This window comes from Anabrus simplex, chromosome 11 (assembly GCF_040414725.1).
Source record: "Anabrus simplex isolate iqAnaSimp1 chromosome 11, ASM4041472v1, whole genome shotgun sequence".
Lineage (NCBI taxonomy): Eukaryota > Metazoa > Arthropoda > Insecta > Orthoptera > Tettigoniidae > Anabrus > Anabrus simplex.
The window spans coordinates 14,418,651-14,440,626 of record NC_090275.1 but is presented as its reverse complement, the minus strand read 5'-3'; the positions used below and the strand labels follow the sequence as shown (position 1 = coordinate 14,440,626).

The 21,976-nt window shown below is 39.5% G+C and overlaps 1 protein-coding gene across 3 annotated transcripts in view; it reads right to left on the bottom strand.

Moving 5' to 3' along the window:
• LOC136883493 (cytochrome c oxidase assembly factor 6 homolog) overlaps positions 1-21,976 on the bottom strand; it is a 71,176-nt gene that overhangs the window by 25,920 nt on the left and 23,280 nt on the right. For 2 of the 3 annotated variants that reach the window (XR_010861255.1, XM_067155840.2), the window contains exons 2-3: positions 21,696-21,793; positions 17,587-17,736 (exon numbers count right to left, since the gene is read on the bottom strand). Coding sequence is in view for 2 of the 3 variants with exons in the window: in XM_067155840.2 (XP_067011941.1) it covers positions 17,587-17,730 (144 nt within the window). In the remaining variant the exon portion in view is untranslated. Of the gene's footprint in view, positions 1-17,586; positions 17,737-21,637; positions 21,671-21,695; positions 21,794-21,976 lie in introns of those variants that run through there. The other variant, XM_067155841.2, reaches the window with a different exon arrangement.

Genomic DNA, 21,976 nt, shown 5'->3' with positions numbered 1-21,976 from the left:
GTATGTACTTAACCTCAGCCATCAAATTATCATTCTCGGCTGAGGAAATTTTCAATATTCAGTAATTTATACAAACATGTCATGAAGGCATGGTAACGTTTTTAACCACCGTTGTATGATGCAAAAACTGGTATTTCTCTTCAATTTTGATGACAAAAGCTCCTTTTGGACACTGGGACAGATGACTGCAATCCAGGACGTATAGCAATGCAGATTTAAGAACCTGTTGGTCCAGTTTCTATAAAAAAATGTTAAAAGATGGGGGTCATTCTGTCCCTTAGTCCTGCATTCCTCACCTTACGTAAAAACCTCTCACCCTTCTGCCTTTCTTGTTTCTTGTGTTTATCCGGCTTTTTTCATTTTAATCCTACATTCACAACATCAAACCTGAAGATATTCCCGCATGCCAAGTTCAAGGTATGGAAAGGAGTGAGTAGCGAACAAATTGGAGACTTTTATGACAAAGATTTAATGACATTTCTCAATAAGGTAAAGGCATATGATAGTGCACCCAGATAATTTTTTTTTTTTTTTTTTTACAAGTTGCTTTACTTTGCACCGACACCGATAGGTCTTATGGCGATGATGGGATAGGAAACAGCTAGGAGTGGGAAGGAAGCAACCATGCCTAATTAAGGTATGACTGGCAGCCTGGTATGAAAATGGGGAAACCCTGGAAAACCACCTTCAGGGCTGCCAACAATGGGATTGAAACCCACCAGGCTCACAGCTGCGTGCTCCTAACTGCACGGCTAACTCACCTGGTACCCAGAGAAAAGATACGGGAAACTATGGTAAGAGAATGTTAGTTGGCAAACAAACAATGGAAATTCTATGAGCAATGTATGTATGACAAATGTCTTAGCTGTGTCCATAACCGAGTTGGGTGGATGGAATGTTCCTGGGCTACGACAAGAGAGCTGTGCTGTCACCACCATTGTATATAATGTTACAGGGTGAAATTGAGAAGTTGTCGAAGGGAACATTTGGTGAAACAGAGATGAAGGTAATGCTATTGTGGTGTGGGGGATGAACAGAAAGGAAGTACAAGAACTAGAGAAACTGTGAAGTACTGGATGGAGCTGATAGATTATAGTATAGGAGAAGAGCAAGACAATGGTAACATGAGGTGACCAAATCAAATAATGAAATTGTGGACAGCCTTAAATACTCTGAAGGTGAACTAATGCAAAATGCAGATTAGCAAACGGGTGCAATAAAATGTAAAGAATCTACTTTGAGACCTGGGCAGTAACAAGAGCGAGGAGTCAAGTTCAAGCTTGTGAAGTGAGATAAGAAAGACAGAGTGAGATATGTCAGGAAGAAAGTGGAGTAGAAAGTTGAATGACAGAATTGATAGGAACAGAATAAGATTCTTTGACAAGCGAAGAAAAAGGAGATACTGGATAATGCTGGGGGGAAGGATACCGAATCAGACTAAGGCTACATCTGAGGAAGATCCAGAGCAAGATAAGACCAGCATAAGAAGAAGGAACCCAGAATAGAACAGAATTACAGAAGAAGAACCATGGAAGCAGAGGTGCCAACCTTTGAAGTGGATTATCAGTAATCACCCTCCAGCCCCAAGAAAAATTTAGAGTCAAGTCCAAAGCATGCTCCTTCCTTCTCGATAATGACACTGCTTTTGCCCTTCCCTCTAGCAATCTATAAAAAAGTATATCATTATTACACAATAACATTTGCACGCAACCTGTTAGTTCTGATACAAATTCTTATAATTTTATTAAATACCGCCTATTCAATACATAATAATCTAATGAGGACTTACATCTTTAATAAATTGTTAATATGGTACATGTTTCGCTACTTTTTGTGAGCATCATCAGCCAATTATCATTCACCCAAGGTTTGATAAGATCGTGAACATATTCTATTGAGCTAAAATATGCTTTGTAAGCATGAGTGACAAATCTTGCAATACCGCATTTCCCGGCATAATCGTCACATCCTTTATTTTCAATACAAAAATCGGCATAATCGTCGCACGTCCAAATTTTGTTCACCAACCTGGTTAAAAGGTAAATGGAACTGCAATGTAAGTTGCACATGAATGCACAATTTAAATACATGTATGTTTTATGGGCAATCAACACAGTCATATTTGCGAGATGTTCCACAATGTATAAATAAATAATACCGGTATATGTACGACGCATGGCTTACTGGTAGGCTATCGGCCGTTTGACAACGTGGTCGCGAGACGTGTACAATTTATTCACCACCTACATATGAGTTCTCATTTGAAATACGTAAGGCTGTAAGTTATCGCTTATCGCCAGGAAATACCGGTACCAACACACACTTGTCTTCTAGTAGACAAGAGGTCTGATAGAATTCTGCGTTATTACAACAACCCGCCCCCCCCGGCGCAAAAGTCGCAAAAGGACCTTGGCCTAGCAAGCGACCACTGCTCAGCCCGAAGGCCTGCAGATTACGAGGCTTCATGTGGTCAGCACGACGAATCCTCACGGCTGTTATTCTTGGCTCTCTAGACTGGGGCCGCTATCTCACCGTCAGATAGCTCCTCAATTGTAATCTCGTAGGTTGAGTGGAACTCGAACCAGTCCTCAGATACAGGTAAAATTCCCTGACCCGGCCGTGAATTGAACCTGGGGCCTGCGTGTAAGAGGCAGGCACGCTACCCCTACACCATGGGGCCGGCTCGTGCGTTATTCCGCACAAAATGAAATCCAAGACAATAACGCAGATTTCCACAGAATTATTCAGCTCACGGTCAGCCAAATTATTTACGATGTCTCAGTTGTCATCGCTAGACTCTTATCTTACTACTACATCATAAGTGTCCGGGAATGGGATGAAAATTTTTAACCAAGCAGTCAAGATAATTATTATCCAATGGTATTTATTTTATAAACTCGTCAGTAATGTAATGTAAAATCATCAATAACTGGGAAGAAATATTAACCTAATTACCATATGTTTAAAAGAAATTGAAAAAATGAATGTTTGTTACTGACGTCTCAGAACACGCTCAACTACAGTAGATCTACACTGCGCTAGCTAGAGCGATTTGTGAAGACGTCCGTGCTCCGGTTTGCGAGCTTGGCGCAAGCGCACTAGTGTGTGGCAACCAACGAGCTCAACTGATAAATTGCTGCATGCTTCCTTGCTGCTTAACAGTATTGGCTGCTCTGGAATGGACAGATCACAGATGCATTTATTTGTTTGTGACTGACGTGATTACTGTAGACATGTGTGCGTAAGAATTTCAGGTTTTTTTTTTTTTTTTGCTTTACGTCGCATCGACACAGATAGGTCTTATGGCGACGATGGGACAAGGAAGGGCTAGGAGTGGGAAGAAAGTGGCCATGGCCTTAATTAAGGAACAGCCTCAGCATTTGCCTGGTGTGAAAATGGGAAACCACGGAAAACCATTTTCAGGGCTGCCGACAATTTAAGTTTTTAATTTGTGTTTGGGGTATTTGTAGAAATAATTTGTTTTAATAGTGAACAATTACGGAAAGTCATTTATATTGCAAAACATTAACGTGTGAAACATTTATAAGCGAATATGGGTAAATATAGAAACTATTCTGCGGGCTTCAAGCTAAGCGTAATTGCCTTCGCTGAACAGCACGGGAACAGAGCTGCAGAAAGAAAATTTTCAGTGAGTGAAAAGTTGGTGCGTGACTGGCGGAAATTAAAAAACAAGCTAAAAAGCACAAACCCTTCTAGACGCGCGTTTAGAGGTCCTAAAACAGGGAAGTTTCCTATAATTGACGAAGAAGTGTTTATGTACGTCAATGAAATACGTGGCAATGGCTGCAGTGCATCATATGAAAGGTTACAAATTAAGGGACGGGAGGTAGCGCGCAAACACAACGTAACTCAGTTTAAGGCGAGTCCTGGGTGGATTAAGGTGTTCATGCGACGATACAATCTGTCAGTGCGAAGGAGAATAACACTAAGCCAAAAGTTGCCGGCTGATTACACGGACAAGATTGTAAATTTTCACCGATTTGTCATACGTTTGCGCAAGGAAACTTTGTACTTGCTTTCTCAAATCGTTATAATGCCGATCAGACTCCAATCTTTTTTGATATGCCTCACAACAGCACTATTGCGGTAAAAGGATTACAGAGTGTATTAATGAAAACCAGCGGTAGTGAGAAGTTGCGATGCACGGCAATGCTAGCCATTACAGCTGATGGAAGAAAGTTGCCATTCCCGTGGAATTCATGTACGAGTGCAACCAAAGGGTTGGATGGACGTATAACTCATGCTGGACTGGGTTAAAACTGTGTGGGATAGAAGACCCGGTGCACTACTAAAACAACCAGCTCTGCTTGTTTTAGATAGTTTCCGAGGTCACCTCGTGAACGAAGTGAAGCAACTTCTCAGTAAAAACAAGACACGAAAGATAGTCATTCCTGGTGGCCTAACATCTGCTTTGCAGCCACTAGACGCATGTATTATTAAACCCTTTAAAGACCACTTACGTCGATTTTACGACGAGTGGATGATTAGCAGCGAACAGCAATTGACGCCCGCTGGAAATATCAGGCGTCCACCCTTGGACTTGTTATGCTTGTGGGTGATGAAGAGTTGGGATCTTATACCACCTAAAATAGTCTCCAAGAGCTTCAAAATGACTGGGAGTTCGAATGCACTAGACGGATCTGAAGATGACGCAGTGTGGCAGAGAGACGAAGAATCTGATACTGGTATTAACAGCGGCAAGGACGGCGCATCAGATACCAAAACCTGCGACAGCGACACAGAAGATTTGGAATAAATTGTGTACCGGTAAGTCCGTATTTCACAACAAAGCGATAATTTTTTGCAAGTGTAATATTTTAACTTTAATACTCAAATTAATGACAATTAACTTAATACGTTCATTTTTATTTTCAGGTTGGAAAAACGTTCGCCAAATTGTTGCGAATAATTATGAATTTTGTTTTAGACTATTTTAATTATTTTGATGTATAAACGCGAGTATTACGTGCATCTTAAATTTGTATCAAATACAATTTAGTTATAAATACATTTTTTGAGTAATACAAATACTGGTATTAAAAATTCTTCGTATAATGGTCGCACCCTACTATTTTTTCGAAAATGTTCGTTCAAAAAGTGCAACGATTATGCCGGAAAATACAGTATTTTACAAATCTTATACAATAAGAATTAAGTTAAAACACATTTGTCTAAAATCTTAGTGTTAACATTATCCTTTAAATTTATTGACAAAACTCATCTGTTGAACATCCTTTTTAAAATCATTAAAAAAAAATTTTTTTTTTTGAGATCTGGCTAACTGTATTGATTCAGTTTTACTTGACTTGTGTAACTGTTACTCAACCTTCGTTAACTATATTAACAATTTTATGCAGTTGATAATTGCCTGTATTATGAACACTTATCTTGTACTCGATGTTACTGGAGCAACACTTGTACGCAATGTATTGGCATTAATCCTACATTGTCAATACATCAGTATTGTTTTTGAATGAACACTGTACGTTTCCAAATTGAGCTGCTTGATATATCCTTCCTGTTGCTGCATAATTGTCTAGTGTTACTCACAGCCTCTTGAGAACTACTTCTTGTTCCGTTTGCGCTCCTGTTAGTTCTGTGATAGAACATTCCTTGTAGCTTGTTTCTCATGCAGCTGCTGCTTTTCAGTGTAGTTTTTCTTCCCGCTGTGATGACATTTTCATCTTCTGAACCATAAGCAATTCCAGTGTAGATGTGGTTAATGTAGGCCTCACTTCTTTCTCAATCTTTCTGTCAACTGTCAGGTACACTTTGTCGTACGTATGACATTATAACTGGTGTCCGACTCGTTGGCTGAATGGTCAGCGTACTGACGTTCGGTTCAGAGGGTCCCGGGTTCGATTCCCGGCCGGGTCGGGGATTTTAACCTTCATTGGTTAATTCCAATGGTCCGAGGGCTGGGTGTTTGTGCTGTCCCCAACATCCCTGCAACTCACATACCACACACAACACTATCCTCCACCACAACAACACGCAGTTGCCTACACATGGCAGATGCCGCCCACCCTCATCGGAGGGTCTGCCTTACAAGGGCTGCACTCGGCTAGAAATAGCCGCACGAAATTATTATTATACTGGTGTAAAACCTTCAATTATTATGTTTAATATATTTTAATTATAGTTTATTTAGTGCTAAATTATCTTTTATTAAAGGTTAAACATGACTGGTACATGGTTTCTCTGTAAATATGTACGGTAGTATAAAATTGTATAACCTCAAAATCTAGATAGTCTAAAGAGGTAGAAAATTCCATAATGTTCGTATGTTAGACTTGTACTATATTTGGTATACTGTATATGAAGGGTTCTGGAAACTTACTGTAAGGTTTTATTATCCAGATACATGTAGAGACATTACGAATGTTGTAGATGTTTCCATATGGATTAGTAAATAGTCGATGAATGTTCGAGTACCCATTTCGACTAGCTGGTTGATCGATGTTTCGAGCGTGTTCCATTAGAGTGTTGTAAGAACTCTTCCAGAAGTCCATCATTCTAGAAGGTTGATCGAGTAGTATAAATATCGAGCTGTCAGTCAGTGGAGTTAGTTCTTAGGACTTCGGCAAGTGATGGACTGGGAGTGACTGTTGGGCTCCGAGGTGGAGTCAGAGTATGGGACTCGAGTGAGTGAGGCGGTGAATTCAAGAGAGCACATGTTATAGTGCGCAAATCAGTGTTGTTGATATCTGTACTTGTCAGAATCGACTTCAGGGCACTCTGTTATTGAGTATTGTATACAGTGTCATTTGCTACTCTGTATAATTGTGTGTTGTGACGTACAGTGTAAATAAAGCAATTTATACAAGGAAATGAACGTGTTCTCGTGTGATATTTATTTACGTCAAATAAAATTGCATCGCAGAATGATAACTTAACACAGCAAATATAACATAACTGAAGGATTTTTAGTGGAGAAGTGCAGCGCCTGAGATCCTTCATTCACAATGAATTTTACAATGCTTATGGGTAGCAAAAGGAAGTGACAATTGAATAAGTATCATTGCCTACTCGCAAGCATTGAAACGAGGACGATTTAGGAGAAAGGCTTGAAAGGCCTGACCATTTTTCCTTCTTTTCTTTTTTTTCTGTAGAAAATAATTTTTTTGTGATAATGTCAGCTTTTGATACAGATGTTGATTCCCATTGGGGAGAGAGGGGAACGTGAAATATTTGTTCCCAATGAGTAAATTTATAATACCCATATAGTTGGTCCGTTGTTGGACATCATAATTTTTTTTTAATGTCCAATAACGGACCAACTATATTGGTATTGTAATTTCAGCTTTTCTGTAATAAGTTCGCCTTTGACCTTAATTCCGTAATCGTACAGTGAAATCCGTAATAGTTGGCACCTGTGTGGAGGGTAGAGAAGTACCACAAATATGATGTTAATGATCGTATCCAATTCTTATCAAATGATGAAGTACTGCCAGTTTTGAAGCAGCTGACTGCGCTGTCAGTGATTGCGTCAAAATCTTTGTACTGAGTTTCAAATGGGCAAAGTGGGCAACGGGACAAATGCTCCATATCTTGGAAAGCACTGCAGTCACAGGCATCATTTTGTGTATAGCCCTGTTTATTTAGGGTGACGGTAGTTCTTGCCATATCAGTTCTTATTTGAGTAAGTGTTGTCCCTACTGGCCATGGTTGGAATCCCCTCCAGACCAGTAGCGTCGATTGTTGCTGCCAGTACTGGTTAATGAAGGCGGCTTAGTTTAGCTGTTGTAAGCTTGACGCTGTTCATGAAACTTTTCCGTGATAAGAGATATTATCTTAATGCTTGGTGGCCGTGTTTCAAGTTTCTCAGTTTCAGCAGCTACTTGCCATCAAAACATTCTCGACATTAATTGGCCTGAGGCTTCCACGTGTTTCATTCAAGCAGTATCCACATTCCTGGATTGCACGGAGTTGGCCCATACAGAGAAAGAGAGTGTCAAGGCAGTAGTTTGCACATTTGGTGGATGTGTTCCTAAATAAACCATCAAGCCAATGAAATGGCAGTGTCCTTGAACTACAAAGTACTTGACGGCTGATGAGAACTCCAGCTGTCTTCCTTCCCAACAGATATACAGTTTATGGTTTGCAGCACGGTTGTGAAGATGGAACAGTGCGACCTGTTCTCTTTTTTGCTACGATTTGGTTTTAGAAAGTTGTCCTTGTAATACTTGCCAGATTGCTGAAGCAAGTCTGCAGCTTAGATTCTATATCCTCAAAAGACTTGGATGGATGTGCTCCAACACCAAGATCATCAGCATATAAAAAGTGCTTTGTGTCCTCACTGGTAGATTAATCGTTGATGTATATATTGAAAAGGATTGGTGACAGGACACCAGCGTGCAGGAAGCTTTTCTTTTTATCCCTCCAATGTACCTCTCTACCTTGAAGTACAACCTGGAATCTTCTGCAGGAGGCACTGAATGGTTCTGATGAGTTTGAAATCTCCAGTCAGCTTGCGTACAAGAAGTCGATGCTTGACTGTATCATAAGCAGCAGTCAAATCTACAAAAAACAGCGCCAGCAAGACCTTTCTGGAATCCATCCTCAATATATTGAGTAAGGTTCAGCATTTGGTTAGTGCATGATCACCTGCCTGCTGCCTAACCAATTTACTCCCCATAGATGGAATCATCCTGTTGAGAATAAACTATTCAAAGAGCTTGGAAAGGTGGTGGTAGTATAAAACTGTCCCATCCTCGGATTCTACAGCTTAATGAACATTCAATATACAAAGTCTTGACTAGATGAAGAGTTTCAGTCTCCACCAATTGCTCATGATATTTCTGGTAATGTGTAGCACCTCATACATAACAGTTAGACAATGACTCCTTGTTCAAAGCCCAGTTGGACCAGAAGTGGGCCGTGCCAAGCTAAATACTACACAATCTCTTTGATGGCTGTGACATGTCTATTTCAGAGCCAACCACATCATGACATGTGTCTAATACTGTCTCCACTGGAAGCAACATCAGTTTGTAAGAAAGCAATGCAACGGTTTAATGTTTTCATACAAGTTCCAACTGTTATAAAGGAAATTATTGGTTCCTTTGCCTGAAGTGTTCCTTTCAACAGAAGTGAATGTTGGAACATTCACAAATAAATCCAAGTTGAAGAGAGTTGAGGCACGCAGTGAGAGAAGGAACTATGTCACCAAGTGCTAATTCCTCGTCCATGAGCTTCAGATATACACAAAATAAATAAAACAGATAAATATATAAATTTATGAAGGTTCACCCAAAAGGGTATACAAGTAAACACACTACAAACCAAAATTAATAAAAGGCCAAAAGGTAGTGTGTTCTCAACTGAAGGATGTCAGCATCTGAGAGGGTCAAGAAATATTGGAAGCACAGAAAAGTGTTCAGTCCGCAAGCCTCTGAATTTACTAAACGTCGCTACAATTCTCTATCTGCAACTAGTGCTGTGGACTCATTTAGTTCTATACCTCTTATCTTTAAATCGTTAGAGACTGAGTCTAACCATCATCGTCTTGGTCTCCCTGTACTTTTCTTACCTCCATAACAGAGTCCATTATTCTCCTAGGTAACCTATCCTCCTCCATTCGCCTTGCATAACCCCTACCGCTGAAGCCGGTTTACGTGTACAGCTTCATGCATCGAGTTCATTCCTAACTTAGCCTCTTTTCCTCATGCCGAGTACCCTCTTGCCATTGCTCCCACCTGTTTGTCTGTTACTTCTTACTTATGAATAAGATATCCAGAGTCCACCTAGCTATCACTCCCGTAAAACAAAGTTACAATGTAACAAATTACAATGAACTTTATTGGCCACACTGGATCACTCGGGTTGGTCCATATTCACTTCCTCTTTGAAGGTTTACCGTTTGGTTCTTATGATCTGCCCAGTACTTTTCCATTCGTTCCGATCATAAGATTCTCAATTAATCTGAAATCGCTAGTGCCCTTCTATGTGTCATTTCCACTGAAAATTTGTTAGTCTTAAGAATTATTATTTACTATAGTCATTTCTTCGACAGTCAGTGATATGATATCTGCCACATCTTTGGCCGCACAATTCACATACACATTTCTTGGCAGGATAATGATAGGTCTTTACCTGGCAAATTTTGTGGTGAAAACCATGAATAACATATCTAGTAACAACATGTCTTTGAACTTGATTTTCATTAGTCCACTTTCTTTCTTACAAAGCACTTAAACTATAAAATTCGAGGCCTATTTACATCCTCTTGGCATATTATTTATTTATTTATCATATCAGAAGCACTAATACAAACAGAAATAGAAACTGTACAACCAAAAGACAAATATATAACAATAACAATCATAACATTAAAAATGAAATGTTTTAAAAAAGAGGTCCCAATATGATAGATTTGGACTCAATAGGTGACTTCCTGTCGAGCACGGTGCTTGGCAAAAAAGATGCTGTGTTGACAGAAGAACAAACTTATATAGTTGCTGACCAACAGTTGGCCACATTCAGGGACTCAAATGTTCCTTGCATGAGGTCTTCCATAGCACATGAAGTTGGACACAGTTTGCACTGGAGAAGATGAGGCATTCTCTATGGAGAACCACAATCACATAACAGGGAGTTGACAGGAGAACCCCACTTCAACAGGTTAGATTTGCATCTTGTAACACCTCAGCGCAATCTATTGAGAGATTTTCAAGTTAGCTAACTTTTTGTATTGACCAAGAGGGAGTTCTTCAATTGGAGTCAGCCATTCTTCTGAGTGTTCAAACCTCCCTCGACATTTACAAATTCGGGCTTGGTGTGCTGTCCCTACGAGAGTCCCCATTGTTCTCAGGAAATGTTTCCTTGAAGTCAGACGTGGACAAGATGCTGGTGATCACACAGAGGGTAAGGTTCAGATGTATCAACTTTTTTCTTCTCGCTCCTTGCCGCTATCTCCCAACGAATGTCAGGAGGTGCAATCCCAGCAAGGCAGTACAATTTTTCCAAAGGAGTAGGCTGTGGGCAAGCAGTGATGATTTGACAAGACTCGCTTAAGAGCGTCGCCCACCTGTTTGGTATGACCATACCGGGCACGCATCTCCGGCAGCAGAATAAGACAACGCGAGTGAAGATGTCCTCGGGTGCTTGGAAGTGCACCCCATGTGGTACTTGTCAGTTTCCGCAATGCACTGTTCTGAGCTGACACTTTTTGCTTGGCGTATTATTATTAACTTTATTGGCCACACTGGACCACTTGGGTCATCCATGTACACTTTTTCTTTGAAGGTTCTACTGTTTGATTCTTCTTACCTGCCCAATACTTCTTCTTTCATTCTGACTGCAGTGTTCTTAAATCGTATGAAATTACGGGTTTTCTATGCATCAGTTCAGTTGAAAATTTGTGATTCTTAAAAAAGGTGGTAATTTTATTTTTGTTCTCTGCATCTCTAATTTCGAGTCCAACTGTTTTGAGATCCCCTTGAATTTCTTCGATCCAATGCCTTCCTGTCTTCTTCCCCAGATTTCTCATCCCTAGTTGCCGTAAAATCCTGTTTTCTGGTAATCGTAAGATGTGACAGAAATAAGACATTCTTTTCTTCTTCATCGTGCTGGTAACTGGGTCAATCTCTCGATAGACAGTTTCATTGGGGAGGGTTCTCCAGACTCCTTCAACCTGGTACTTTTTGTTTATACAAGTTCTGATAATTCTTCTTTCAGTTTTGAGGAGCTGATCAGTTCTTTTTTCAAGGTTTCACAAGCGTAAGTGGCTTCGGGCAAAGTTACAGTTTTGTAGTGTTGGATCTATTGACAAGCATTTTTGTTATAAGCTGACTGGGTTCATTTTGTTGGTTCTGCTTTCTCACTTCAGTTGAAGGTATTTAAATTGTACGACTATGTTAATTTTTTTATCATTTATGATGACTTCGTTTATGTCAAGGGCTAAGAGAGCTAAAATATCTGCAGTTTGTCCTTATTGAGGATTTTGTTCCAATTTTGATTTTAGGTGGGTTTTCTTTTTCCAAAATTTTCATGATATAGTATATACTGGTTTAATATTCCAACTGAATGAAAAGACTTGAAGATGCATTTAGAACATTTTAGGATTTCTATGACTACATTGAACATTGCAGTACTTCCTTGCTCCAAACAATAGAGATTTCAGATGATAGAGAAGATGACTACATTACACACTGGAACAGTGGTGTGAGACATGCAGGCGTTTGAGATACATACAGGTTGTACCAATTAGGTGTGGCCAACTTACAGGAAAACATTCCTCACACGTAGATGATGATCTGCAAACCTTTTATTTCCAGGTTAGAACTCAACTCTACGTAGTACATTAATCATGGGAAACATGCAGGAACCGAACATACAACGTGAGAGTTTTTTTACATAAAATGTTCAAAACGCCATCCATTAGCATCAAACCACCGTCGCAGATGTTCCGACGTATCCCTTGATGCGCGCGTACCAATATTCGCCAAGGGCCAAGCATTCCGATTGCACAGAATGTGCAGGAATCACGCCTGCACCAGGCGAGCCGAACATGTCCTCGGACATTCCCGGCATTAAAAGCCATATCATAAATAAATAAGCAAAAACAAATACTTAAGTAACTGAAATTATTGTAAAAAATGAAAGGTCAAAGCAATAGAAATCAAAGCTAACTACTGTATTTACTCACATAATTTTCCTGCAGTTTTTAACTTTAAAAAGTAGAGGGAGGGAAATTATGCTAGTGGCTTGAACGCAGCACCGACTGGAAAATTACCTAGCTAATATGGCACATACATCTCCTGGATGCAAGCTCACAGCTGCGCGCTCTTAACTGCACGGCCAACTCGCCCGGTAGGAAAATTATGCAAATTTAATTTTGAATCTAAAATACTGAAGAAATTCTACCACCACCTTTTCGATATGGTTCTTTCGCAATCGCTGGCAAAGAAGTGCCTTTTGAATACAAAGGTCTTTACTCATCATAAATCTACACTGCCACCCTCAACCTGCTTTAAACTGAGATCACTACTTTTCTTCACAAACTTCAGCATCTTTAACTGTAGCATTTTGTGTGAAATTAAACAGCTGTTGTTTCTTAATTCAATTACATATTTGTATAATTCTTTTACAATTTCTGGATACCGGCCTGATTTTAACCCCGGAAATGATAAGGCTATCCTTTTGTTTTCGCCAGGAGTTTACATGTAATGGCTCTACAGAAACCTCTTCTTTACTGTCAATTTAAACTTGTGTGTTATAACATCCATTCTTCTAACCATCGCTAAAAACACTATTCACACATGTACCTAAAATTAGTTAGCACAGAGATATTTTTTTTAATTAACTTTACGTTGCACTGACACAGATACGTCTTATGGCGACGATGGAAGAAGAAAGGCAAGGAGTGGGAAGGAAGCGGTCGTGGCCTTAATTAAAGTACAGCCCCAGCATTTGTCTGGTGTGAAAATGGGAAACCACAGAAAACCATAATCAGGGCTACCGACAGTGTGGTTCGAACCTACTACCTCCCGGATGCAAGCTCACAGCTGAGCGCCCCTAACTGCATGGCTGTTATAGACCAAGTACATATCTCCTACTTGGTTACTACATGTATATTAGCGATACGTGCATAGACCAATGCTATGCTTACTGTAGCCTGCCAAACGGTCTTGTTACTGCCAAGTTGTCGCTTTGCTTCTCAGTCGTCGCCTATAAGCAAGTATTTTCTTTTCCCCAAATGTCCATTTCACATCAAAGATCGGAAAATTACGTAGCTAATGTTGCACATACTGGAAATACACAACATCTCTTTCTTTCTTAATCTGCTTACCGCCCAGGGTTGGTTATTCCTCAGACTCAGTGACGGATCCCACCTCTACTGCCTCAAGAGCAGTGACCTGCAGCGTGAGATTTTGGGTTTAGAATACATCCGGGGAGAAGGACCATTACTCACCCATGCGGCCTCACCTGCTATGCTGAAGAGGCGCCTTGTAGGGGATGGGAATATTGGAAAGGGGTAGACAAGGAAGAGGGAAGGAAGCAGCTGTGGCCTTAAGTTAGGTACCATCCTTGCATTTGCACAGAGGAGTGCAAAACCACGGAAAGTGAACCCCACTCTACTCAGTTGATCTCTCGAGACTGAGTGGATCCCGTTCCAGTCATCGTATCACTTTTCAAATTTTGTGTCAGAGCCGGGAATCGAACCCAAGCCTCCGGGGGTGGCAGCTAATCACACTAACACCACAGAGGCGGAGCATGACATATATGCAAAGAAAAAATAGCCACCATCCAGTGGCTGGTGCAACTTACAGAATATTTCTTTGGAAAACACCAACTAGAAGTTGCACAATGTCTGACAGCACAAAAATATAAACAAAATGGCTGCCATCTTGGTCATTGCAATCCTTTAGAATTTAGTTAAAAACTTTAGTTCACAGTAAAACAAGCTCGGGCACAAAGAACACATTACCCGGCCAATCGATGAACCATTAACAAAACACAATGAAGATAGTCCTTCAATGAAAGTAGTAGGTTAATAAAGCTCCTTCTGAGGATCAGTGAGTGTATTAAAACTCAACCACAGACTGCCCGAGAGATTCACCTGATAGAGTAAAACAGAACACTGAAATTGACATGCAAGCAGCATAAAAGGGGCCGAATAAAAAACCTGAGACCATACATGATGATGAATTTTTATAAGTAATTATGTCCGGCTCCATGCCTAAATGATTAGTGTACTGGCCTTCGGCTCAGGGGGTCCCAGGTTCGATTTCCAGTTGGGTCGGGGATTTTAAACTTCTTTAATTCCAACGGTTTGGGGATCGGGACTGTGCCATCTTCATCATTAGGTAGGGCCTCATCCTCACAGATGCGCACGTCGCCTATACGTAGAAGCACCGGTTCGTGGTGATCATATCTTGCCTATTTTCATAATTCAAAAAAGTTATTTCGGTACATTTTTTGCTATTTTTACTTTATTTTGTCAATAATTTTGCCAAATTTTAATTTCCGCTTGTTAGCATAAAGCTAAACGGAAAGGTATTTGCAGTAAAACATCGTATTATATTTTTACCTATGAACAAGAAACAGAAACATGAGAGTTATGCTTCTGCTGAAAACACGTTACATACTGTATATCAAAGTAACGATGTTTGGAGAAACTTATCCTGCCATATTAACAAGTAGGACCTAGCCTACGTACTTAATTTATACATCAGAAAAATACAGAGATACCAAGAGCTCCATATTACTGGGAGTCAGAGCTGTTCTCTTGCCAGATATTTTATTATATGACATTGAGAACGATCTCTCAACATCAGTATTCCGACTGGGATCCATAAAGCCTTCACTGAAGCTTCCACAAAATGCCCATATTCTGGTTTCAGAGAAAGAAGAATGGCTAAATCACATCAATATCTTTACCTGCTCCACATAAAGAACCAACCTGATCCCTAAAACACTGCATACAGTTCAAGATACTCTGATGTTGAAAGTCCTAGTAAGATGGAAGTTTGCTTTATTAGATGAGAGACATCATGTTTTAAATCACATATCATTATGTTTCTTGAATCCAAAAGTAATTCAACATAATGTAATTTTGCTTAAAAGTACTGAACCTAAGTTGCTGTCAGAAGGCCAGCCCCTCAACTGCCTGAGCCACTCAGCCCGGCATATTATTTTATTATTATTATCATCATCATAGGTTAGGTGTATAGAAACTGTTGCTTGGACGTACTTTTTTCATTATAATTCTTTTAGCATTCTTTTTCAAAGGCTTCAGCTTCAGCTTGAACTTAAAACTTCTATCGCCAATCAGAACGGTTGCTTGCCGAGTGCTCACGCAGAGCACACTCTGATTCTGGACATCTTTATAATGGAGCTTCCATCTCCCATCCTGCAGTTCTCTGCAGAGGACCTTCCTTGGCAGATGATCATTTTTCATGTGGACCATGTGTCCTGCCCATCACAATCGATTCTTCAAGAGAATGGCCTCTATACCCGTGGAGCTTGCCTGCCCCAGTACATCCATATTCCTTACACAATTGCTCCCCTCAATGTGAAGAATCGACCAAAGGCACCTCAGATGACGTGACATTGATATGAACATACCGAACTAGTGAGTGAATCAGTGCAGAAGTGCCTAGTAACACTATTCCAGTCTGGTATAAACATGTTTTACGAGCGTTTCGGGTGCGGTACATGTGCTTTCTGTGATCTCAAAAATGTTTATTAATCTACAGTGAGCAAGTATTCGAGTAATACGACATCGTATAAACTCGCAGTGATCAGTTACGCTGAAACATACGGGAATAGGGCAGTGTCTCAGATTTTAAGATTAGCCGAGGCTGGACGATTAATTTTATGAAGAGAAATGGGCTTTCTCTTCGACGAAGAGAAATGACAAATGATTTCAACAAGTTAAGGAATATTTGCTCTCCCAAATAGGAAACACAGATCAGATGCCAATAAGTTTCGACATGCCACAAAGTCGAACAATCTTTTTACCGGTATGTCATTATTATGCACTTACATGAATTGAACTTTATTAGTTCATGTTTATTTCACTTCAGGTCGTATCAGGAAGGGAACTTTCCAGTGTCGGTACTTCAAACCTGTGTCTTCAACTTACCTTATGTACCCTATTTGACATTCAAAAAGAAATGCATGCCATAATTTTACACCAAATGACGATAACCGCAAATGAGTTGAACCAATTGTGTGTGTATATTTGATGTATTCTTTTAAATGTGAATAAATTATAAATAATTTTTTTAATGTCTGAATTCCATGAATAATTTACACATCCAAATTTTTTGCCTTTTTTTTGCCCAAAAAGTGTTTCAATTATGCGAGAAAATAAGGTACATATGACTTAAGTTTCTTGACACTGATTTTGAGATCAAATCTGCTGGTTATTCATGGAACCTGGTTACACTATCTTGGAGTCCTTCCCTTGCATCTGCAACAAAGGCTACATCCTCAGTACGCCCCAGTGCGCTGCCTGTTTCAAAATGTGTTTTCCTTCTCAGTCGTTATAGACTGCATTACTACATAATATCATGTTCAATATTCCATCGCTCTTCTCCATGAATATGACAAAACAGGTACACAACTCATAGGTAATAAATTTCATATTAATCCATATTGAAGAGCAATATAGTGTAAATAAAACAAGAGCTAAAGGTTTCCACCTATTCGATACTATTTGTTATAATCTTAAAAGTTACATATATTTCACGAAACTAGTTTTCATTTTACTAGAGACCACCATCAGTCAAAATCAACAGAAGTTACGGCAAGACATGAATAGATAAGCAAGCGTGTGTTGTTGAAATTCTGCGCAAGACGAGTAGAGATTTGGATGTCAAACACTCATCACAATCACATGTTCTGTGCGAGCACTCAGCCTTCCTGTCTTGCCTTACCTTTTATTGATTTTGACTGATGTTGGTCTCTAGTAACACCAAAACTAGTTTCAACAAATATATGCATCTTTTTAAAGGTTACAACAAATAGTATTGAATAGCTTTAGCTTTTGATTTACATTATAGGATACAACTAGCGAGCCACCACACAGGAGACTGATAGAGCTGAAGTACTCACCCACTGTGCAGGACAAGACGACTCGTAAGTCTGCCTAAGCTTGATGCACTTCTCCCGCTCGTCGTGGTTAACATCCAGACACTCCCAATAGCGATCACGAGAGTCCCAGCAGACTTTACGCTGGTCTTTGGTGGGGAAGGACATGGCAGCCTGACAGAACACAGAAAAACACTTAACGCTGATGGTCACATAACAAGTAAACAAGATCCTCCAGACAGAACAGCAAGAAAACTGAATGAAGACAGGAAAAGGGAAGAGGTAAAAAAGATTAAGATCAATATAGATGGTGAAAGACTAGGTAAACAGGTAAAACACAGATGAGAAAAGTAACCCAGAGGAACAAACAAGTAACCTACAGCATATTACGTGAGTCTCTTATCTACTGCAGCGGGGAACCACTGAGACGATAAATAAATCAATATGTACGTCCAACCCTTGTCCTGTTTCTCTATGGGAATAAGTGTGAAACAAGATGAATCTTTGTAGCAAGTTTTTACGGCTGAAGGCCCTTCGTGATGCCAACCTTATCAGAGGATGTGATGTATGGCAGTAGGAAGAGTGAGGGTGAAACCCAGTACCAGCACATAGGCTACTCCTGCTGAACAGCATCAGGGGTGTCAGCTCCTGGCTTTACATCCCCACCCTAGGGACAAAACACCATCAACAGCGTCGTATGCCCTCACTCCATATGAACACTGCACAGAGGTTTGGAATTGAATCCAGGCTTTCGGTACGCAATATAAAGATTAAAAATTGTGTACCATCACCTCTAATACACTGCTGGTCAACACTTTTTCTACCAATGGTCTTGAACCAGCTAACCACGGTGTCAGAGCAAAGAGCCTTAATGATCATAGCAACCAGGCAGGCCTAAAAAATACAACTGTGTAAAAGTGTTTTTCTTGAGAAGATAAATTTCCTATCAAAGAAATCGAGAGTTCACTCTCTCTATTTGTGTTCAGTCTCTTTTATTCTTACCTACAAATAAAGATAAACTCATGATACGATTAGTTTTTTTCTTTGCAGTTGATTTCCTTAGTTTTATTTCTACATATGAGTGAGAATTATTCATAATTTCTGTACAGTTTTTCTTTTACTTCCAAACGTTTTTGTTTCCGTCCACTTGAGCTTTGTGCAGGTCTCGGTCCCTGCGATATCTTTCGAACCATAAGGACTATTATATCTACTGTGTCCGACTCAAAAGAGGAAGTCTCAACCTTTCGGCTTGGGATTTCCCCCGATTTGTGTTCATATTTCACAAAGTCTGCTATCGTCAATGGAGCACACTTTCTGATTCATTCTAGCATTTGCCTGGTGTGAAAATGGGAAACGATGGGAAGCCATTTTCAGGGGTGCCGACAGTGGGGCTTGAACCCATTATCTCCCGAATGCAAGCTCACAGCTGCACACCCCTACGTGCACAGCCAACTTGCTCTGTAATATTTTAAATAAATACATTTATGTTCATAGAGAGGCAACTACTGAAAAGAAAAAAAGAAAAAGAAAAAAACAACACATAATATAACTTACAAATGGCTCTTTAAGTGCTCATTCATCCTCTGCAATTATACGTGACTCGCTCACTTTCCAGATGTGTTAACAAATTCTATAAGAACATTCAATCTGGCCTGACAGATGTCTCCATAGAGAGTCAATTTAACATCAGTATGAGTTCCTCATGTGCATCGACTAGCCAAGCAGAATTGGTTAATACACCCGCCCAGTAAGCAAGGATTCAGTTCTTTCACTTTAGATAACAGATATAACTGTTGGCAATAATATACATGCACAGTTTAGACTGCGAACTGCACACACCTGTCTTGCCACAATTCTCTAGGTCCAATACTGCATTTGCCTGAACACACATAAACTGAGTATGTTCTAGCAATGCTGGACCATAAAACAAAGTGCACTACCAATAAGCTAAAAAAGCCTTGATCGAACAGCAGGGAAACATTTACAGACAGAAAAAAAAAATCTTAGAAATGGAAGGGGAAAAAAAAAATAGTGTATTGGAAAAATTATCCCAGGACAGGGGTGACAAACCTTTTCCGACTAGCCTGTCAATTAAGGTCGTGTTTATTACGTTTTACTGTCTAGTGTGCGTTGGTTATTTTCGTTAAAATCATCATTAAACCCCTCTTTTAACTTGATTTAGGTATTACATATATTAAATTACTTATAAATATACTCGACTGAATGTTTCATCATTTTATTTTGAAACATCACTGAAAATTACGTTTCAAAAAATGATAAATTTTAAGAATAATATATATTTCTGCTTTAACATAATAAAATGTGTAAAAAATATGGCCATGGAATTAATTGTGAAATACTTCTATAATAAAGCATAATGTTAAAACAGGCTATGTTGTTACATTTTCGACCTATTCAATATTAAAATATGTTAGTATGTTACACGGCGTGCCACAGAAATTGTGTTCCGTGTGTCATAGGACCGCCATCCCTGTCCTAGGGAATCACCAAGACAGATGGAAGGAATATTCTGAAAATCTTCTCTATGTATTATTATTATTATTTTTATATTGCACCGAGTCAGCCATGCCTTATAGCAGGACAGAGCTACAAATGACAAACGACAGAAAATCCACAATCTCCGACATGTAAGCTAACAGGTACACGGTGTGACCTGCGCAGCTAACTCAATTTTCTCAAAAAGAAATGTTTCAGTTGAAGTTCTGAATGTCAGAATTCATAGGAGGGAGAACAATGATGACAATGAAGTTATGCTCGAGGAAGTGGAGAAGATGGTAAATAAACTGTAATGTCATAACGCAGCAGGAACGGACAAAATTAAACCTGAAACAGTTCAGTGCAGAGCTGTTTTTGCCTGATTTATTCAAATTTAATTACTTCTCTTTCATTCAAACTGCACCGCACCATGCTTGTGCGCCACGCAACATCGTAGTTCAAAATGACAGTGAGTCAAATAATTGCGAGCCGTAAGAGGTTACAAGGTGTCTGAAGAATTATAGGAATCCTCACCAGATCATGTCAACATGAAAAAAATGGTGATTTATACTATCAATCTCCATAATGAAATGCCATATAATCTACATATAAAATACAAATGTATATGTTTCACAACACTCAAGCTATTAAACCAGAGTGAGTTAAAAGGTGCAATTTACACCAAAAATCTTCCAAACCGTCTAAATAGTACAGAAAAAATCTTGTGATATATACATCCACTAGAATGCATCAGAAATTTACTCTCAAGCAGAAAGAGTTGAGACTATTGCAAACTCCTCAGAAAGAAAAATGAAACAATGATTTGGGTCGATTCATGCATACAAGGAAGTCAGAGATCACCCCCTTCAATTATATACTATTTCCATTTCAACAACTTTAAAACTTTACAAGCTAGAACAAAATGAAATTAGGGCTACAGGGATCCATACCACGCATGGAGGTCGACACCACGTGAAGAAAAAGTGGTGTATATGACGTATGGTGGTCAGAGTCAAGGGGTTGTTAAGGTACAGCTCCAGCAATTGCCTGGTGTTAAAATGGGAAAGCATGGAAAACCATCTTCAGGGCTGCCGATTATGGAGTTTGAACCAATTATCTCACGAATGTAAGCTCACAGGTATGTGACCCTAACTCCATGGTCAACTTGCTCGGTTAACACGAAACACTGAAAATAACTGTTGACTATATTGAAGGCTGAATAAGCGAAAAATTCTGCTAACATCGTATTACACCATTTCCAGATATCAAAAACGGAAACAAGATTTCTAATACTGGAACACAGTTAAGCAGTAAGAGAATCACTACCGTCTGCTGTCATCATACATGAAGAGCCAATATTTTATAGATAATAAAACTTGGTCGTCAATCATGACCTGGGAACTGAACCACACTATAAATATTTCCTTTGTAACCTTAATCATGAACTTTCAGCTACATGACCCAAGGTTACATGGATATCGTCTGATTCGGTTATAATTCTTTCCTTAGTTTCCAATGCAAAACCCAATATTTATCTAATATATAATTTTCTCAAGTGGAGAAAGCAGAAGACACCCACCTGTTACAGAACAACTAACACTATCACAGTCACGCGACACACTGAGGTTCTCTCTCACCTTCACTGGAGTGGGAGGCCTTGCTGACGGCCCTGGTAGTGGTGGGGATGTGACCAATGAGGGGGCAGCCAACTGAGCACTTCAGCAGTGAATGAAACCTGAAGGACAAACAAATATATTTAGCAATGACTTCTAAAAATACCACCTACTTACATTCACATCCTTAGTGTGTTTATTTGCTCTAGACCAGAAACAATACAGCACACTTCAAATATCAGCCGTTATATCATTATATATGACTTACAATTTGTTAGTATGTCCCACAAGTCTGGCAGAGTGCC